Source organism: Mandrillus leucophaeus, unplaced genomic scaffold (assembly GCF_000951045.1).
Source record: "Mandrillus leucophaeus isolate KB7577 unplaced genomic scaffold, Mleu.le_1.0 Scaffold72, whole genome shotgun sequence".
In the NCBI taxonomy this organism is placed as follows: domain Eukaryota; kingdom Metazoa; phylum Chordata; class Mammalia; order Primates; family Cercopithecidae; genus Mandrillus; species Mandrillus leucophaeus.
In genome coordinates, this window is record NW_012107808.1 from 4451402 (window position 1) to 4457134 (window position 5733).

A 5733-nucleotide genomic window follows, 5' to 3' on the forward strand; every position below is an offset into this window, starting at 1 on the left:
AATTTGGGTCCTGATTTGTGAATTGAAAAGATTACCTGAAATTTGGAATGCCCTTGGAAATCTAGGATTTCTGGTTATTCAGGCCAGGCGCAGTGGCTCACGCTTGTAATCCTGGCACTTTGGGAGGTCGAGGCAGGTGGATCACCTAAGGTCAGGAGTTTGAAACCAGCCTGGCCAACATGGTGAAACCCCATCTCTACTAAAAATACAAAAATTAGCCGGGCGTGGTGGCAGGCGCCTGTAATCCAGTTACTTGGGAGGCTGAGACAGGAGAATCGTTTAAAACCAGGTGGTGTTCAATCGCTTGCAATGAGCCGAGATCACACCATTGCACTCCAGCCTGGGTGACAAGAGCAAAACTCCGTCTCAAAACCAAAAATAAATAAAAATAAATAAATAAAAAGGAAAAGAAAAGAAAATGAATCGGGAGCTTTTTTTTTTCTAAACGGCATTTACTAACCAGCTAAGTACCTTCTATGAGCAAGGCACTGTACAAGAGCTGTTGGGGATACCAAAATAACAATCTACTATCTACTAAAGTTAAAAGCCGGACAGTATGGTGACTGGATGTTCAGAAAAGAAACCAGATGACATTATTATTGTACACCAAAAAAAGCCCCCCAAAAACCATACTCAAATGTCACATTCTTACGGAATACAATTTTTAAAGATTGTATACAATTTGCATGTGAAATTTTGCTTACTTTTTAATTAGGTATGCCACTGAGTATGTTTAATATATTTTATATCTCAGATGTACAGACCAGGTCTGGTTGATTTTAGCCAACAACGTATTGTTGAAAAAGAAGCTATTTTACTGCGGCAAACCACCATTAACATAAATTTTAACCACAGTTTTGAGTATTTTATTAGGAATAAGGCTTGAAACTTGAATAGGACTAGTATTTTATTCCTAACAATTTACCATTTCATAATAAAGGCTGTCTCACTCTTAAGTGGAAAACATATTACGTCCTACTTTTATAAACTTTGGTTGAACTAAATAAAACAGCAACATGTGCCCAACGTTTTTAGACTTTTATTCAGTACCATAAACACTAAACTATACAGAGCTAAAATCATGCAAAAGATTGCAAAACAAACTGCCTTGGGAAATTTCCAGTCTAAGTTAAATGGACCAAGTATAGGATTGAATTTTAAGAAGTTGGTGGGAAGATTCCAGCTCTTGTACTCACAGGTAAGGTCCCAGGATTCTATTTGTTGAAATGTCTGCAGACCCACTCCCTACAGCAGGGGCATGGAGCAAATGTGCCTTCAGGAAGTGCTTATTAGTCCCCCCAGAGCCTTCTTCGTGAAAACAGACGGATGGAGGCCTCAGACGACTCTGGCGGTCAGACCCTGAACCAGATGCCTGAGCTGCGCTCAGAAGGCTCGTCTCGCAGGAGCTGGCGAGTGGCGAGGGCTTCGGAGGCTAGGTTCGGGGCACAGGTTCGGGGCCCGGGGGGTCTCCGTCCGCAGGGCACTCTTTGGCTCGATTCATGTCCCCGCCCTCCCACCTGAGCACACTGGGCAGAGACCCTGCAGCAACGGGCTAGTCGCGCCTCCTCGTCCGCCGTGGGCCGGTCGCTGGGCCCCAGGCCGCTTTTTACAGCTCCTTTAATAAAATGGACAGCAGGGATCCTAACCAGACATGGGCACCAAGACAAAGGAGGTGGCAGACGCGCCTGAGGGCCTGCTCGCTAGCTCCCGCCTCCCCAATCCGCGGTCACCCGGGGACAAAGGCCAGGCCGGACTGGGTGGAGGTGCGACGTCTACATCTGTGTCCAGTAAGGCGCCAGGCGAGTCCCAGCTGGACGCCACGGGCGGGGCCGAACGCGGCAGCCGACCAGAGACCCGCGGCGCACCGGCGTGGGGCGTGGCAAGCGGAGCCTCCCGTGATGCCGCGCGGCGGCCGGTTTCCGGCTGTGGGTGGTGCGGGGGAAACAGCAGCGGCCGGAAGCGGGCTGAGCCGGCCTCTGGTAACGCCACCTGCACTTCCGGGGGCGTCGAGCCTGGCGGTAGAATCTTCCCAGTAGGCGGCGCGGGAGGGAAAAGAGGTTTGAGGGGCCGGGCCGGGCCGGGCGGATCCCGTCCTCCCCCGATGTGAGCAGTTTTCCGAACCCCCGTCAGGCGAAGGCTGCCCAGAGAGGTGGAGCCGGTAGCCGGGCCGGGAACATGAGGCAGTCTCTCCTATTCCTGACCAGCGTGGTTCCTTTCGTGCTGGCGCCGCGACCTCCGGACGACCCGAGCTTCGGCCCCCACCAGAGACTCGGTAAAGACCCAGGGGAGTTGGCTTAGGCGGCTCCTGGAGCGCTCGTTGGAGGGAAGAGCAGGGGAGCTGGGTCTATCAGGTGTTTGGGGGCGGGGTATTGGCGACGGTGGCGCGTCCCTACGCTTTCAGTGTAGAAGGGGGTGTGGCTCTCAGAGTTTGGGGAAAGATAAAGGAGATGGGCCTATCTCTGAGTGGGAAAGGGCTACTGGACGGGCTCCATGTAGTGACTGAGCGCCTGAGAGGGGTTTGCTCCCTAGGTTTGTGTTTGGGGAGGGTGTTGGGAAAGCGGTAAGGAGTGGGGCGGCTGGTTCTTGTTTGGAGAGGGAGATGTGGTCAGGGTTCCTGCCTTAGTAAGGAACAAATCTAGTGTTGTGTGTTTCTACCAGGGGCAGAAAGGAAGGGCCCAAAGCTCCAGAATTCTTCCTGGTCCTCTAAGGAGGGAACTAGAATTTCTGCTGTAGGAGGTACTTATGCAGTAATCTCGTTGGGAGGCGGAGACTGGAGTTGGAGTCTTAAGAGTTGTGTTTTTGCGAACATCCTAAGCACGTTCTTGATTATTTCAATTGTAGCTTATTGGAGGTGCTTGGGAGATGGGGGAAGGCGGAAACCTGCTAAGCCAACTCGTAATGCTGCCACTGTGAACGCTTTCCTTGCACTTTTAAACAAATAAATTATCAGGAATGACAAGTTTGATCAGTTTAGAGGCTAGAAAGTAGAGGGTTCCTATTTCATTCGATTTTCCAGAGAGATTGGATTTTAAGGATGGACATGCATTAAGGGGTCTGAACTTTGGTGGAAGTAAGTTTGCGTGAACTTTTAGTGTATTTTAAGATCCTTTTATCTTTCAAAAATTGACATGTAAGACACTTTGATTAGTAGTAATAAAGTGTGAAATAATGTTTTCCCAGTGTGTGAAATTGTAGGCTTGCATGGTTGTACTGGTCCCCAAATTTCACCATGATACCATGTGTAGTATTTTTTTCTTTGTATTTAGTGGACAGAAATTGTAATGGATTGATATGGATATTAAAGGTGTTGAGAGTGTTATCACTTGTACAGCTACCTTATGATTATTTCCGATTGAAATGGATTACAAGTGACTCGTGAAAGGCAAGGGATCTAGTTAGGAAGTGCTGAGAAGTGGTAAGTCAGTACAAATTGAAGGACATTTTGAAGTAGGGTTGTGGTTAGGATGGAGGGATAGGGTAAGGGTCTTCATTTTAAGGATAAATGTTAGTAAAAAGAATAAATGTCTGTTTTGAGATATTAAAATTATATTTGCACCACCCTGACACAACTGTTTCACTTACGTTATTACGTTATTAATCTGTTGTTCGCATGACTCCTCAGGAAGCATACAGTTTAAAGAAAAACATTACTTTCTAGATCAATTCATAACATTTGCAGATCGTAAGGTTTTTTTAGACCTCTCCCTCTCCAAGACAGAGTCTTGCTCTGTTGCCCAGGCTGAAGTGCAGTGGCAGGATCTCAGCTCACTGCAACATCTGCCTCCCAGGTTCAAGCAGTTCTTCTGCCTCAGCCTCCTAAGTAACTGGGATTACAGGCATGTGCCGCCATGCCCGGCTAATTTTTGTATTTTTAGTAGAGACGGGGTTTCACCATGTTGGCATGGCTGGTCTCGAACTCTTGACCTCCTGATCCGCCTGCTTGGGCCCCCCGAGTGCTGGGATTACAGGCGCGAGCCACTGCTCCTGGCCCATATGTTTTTTATTTGCAAAGTGCAGAAGAATACATAGACTTTCCTTTTTTTTTTTAAACGAAGTGTTTGAAGAACACATACTATCTGCTAAGTATTATATGTGCAATTGGAAATACAAAGATCAGACGTTATCCATCTTCAAATGGTTGTGGCATAGTGAAACAGACATCCGTTTAGGACATTTCTAAAACAGCAAAGAGGAAAGTGCTAGAGTACATTATAGCAAGTATTATCACCAAGGGCCACTGGACCCAGCCTGGGAAGGTTAGTGAAGACTTCCTGGAGGAGGTGATACTTGAGCCCAGACTTTAAGGTTAAGTAGATGGAGAGGGAAAATAAGGGCACTCCTGATGGTGGAACTTAGAGACTATTAGGACTTAGAGACTGATATGAACCTTAGAGGTCAAGTCTAGTTTTCAAATAAAGGAGGAAGAAAAGTGAGTCTCAGGAAGGTGCTGTCAGTTGTCAGGTTCACTCAGTGATGAACATAGGCCTTGTGGGTATTTTTCTTTTGAAGAATGACTTTTTTTTTTCAGTTTGTTTGACAGCTTACAATATAATTTGTTGCTTAACTTAACCCCCCCACCATTAGATTGAGTTGGTCAAGACTAGCAAATAGTTTCATAGTTGAAAAGCATGGTTTATTATTTATTTTTTATGTTTATTGTCCTACAAATGTTACTATACTGCAGTACTAAATATTGATTAGGCATATGACAACATTTTTCTGAAAGGCAAAAAATACATAATAAATTGAAGCCTGGCTTTTAGAGTACTCTATGGGTCACCAAAAATGATTTCAATTGAACTGTTATGAATTGCATAATTTAGGAAACTTATGAGTCATAAGAGCTTAGTCATGATGATATCTTGTTGAAGTTGCAGCTGGGGTGTATAAGTCTCACTTTGATTTCAAAATTGTTTTCCCTTTGTGTTACTTTTAATAAAAGAGGATGTAGTGGGTGGGAGGAAAAAATACAGGTCACCATGAGGGATGAGAAAGTTTGTATCTGAAACATGTATTTTAAAATTTACCTTGAGGTTGTTGGCATGGGGATTCTCCATATTGCAGTGCTGATTTCATTATTGACAGCACCATTTTACTCAGTATTTTGACATCTGGCTTTCTCTTTTGATGTTAATTTTGCTTACTGGCTGTATTCCTTTGAAACCTAAATGCTTAACTGTCCTAACTGCTCCAGGGGAGATTTAATGTAACTCTGTTTTATACTAGTCTAAGAGAAGAACCGTATTTCAAGAGTAGAAGGGAGAGGAGTTAAGCAGAGAATTGTGATGGGAAACTGGAGAGATCCTTTTGACTTTCACAGGATTTCCTAGAACATTAAATGTAGGTTTCCTCCAAGGCCAACTTTTGTGAGAATATAAATGTGTATAGCTGGAAGTGTAGTGTGAAGAAAGTCTGAAAAAGATTGATAGGAAAGGAGGACAGGAATGGGCTTCACTGAGGTAACGGAAGTGAAATGAAGGGCTTTTCATATATGGGTTGAACATCCCTAATCTGAAATGCTCCAAAATTTGGAACTTTTTGCGTGCTGGCATGACACCACACATTACCCCGAACAAACGATTTTTTCACCATATTAATGGTATATTTTTTGCTGTGTAGTACTTATGTGTGAATAGGTATAAGAAAATGATTACTGGCCGGGCGCGGTGGCTCAAGCCTGTAATCCCAGCACTTTGGGAGGCTGAGATGGGTGGATCACGAGGTCAGGAGATC

At 45.1% G+C, this 5733-nt stretch overlaps 1 protein-coding gene across 2 annotated transcripts in view; it reads left to right on the top strand.

Moving 5' to 3' along the window:
* Nucleotides 1-1987: 1987 nt before the first annotated feature.
* The window catches only part of ADAM17 (ADAM metallopeptidase domain 17), a 78043-nt gene continuing 74297 nt past the window's right edge, over nucleotides 1988-5733 (top strand). For both annotated transcript variants that reach the window (XM_011965313.1, XM_011965314.1), the window contains exon 1: nucleotides 1988-2272. In XM_011965313.1, coding sequence (XP_011820703.1) covers nucleotides 2176-2272 — 97 coding nt within the window. In that variant the 5' untranslated portion in view covers nucleotides 1988-2175. The remainder of the gene's footprint in view (nucleotides 2273-5733) is intronic.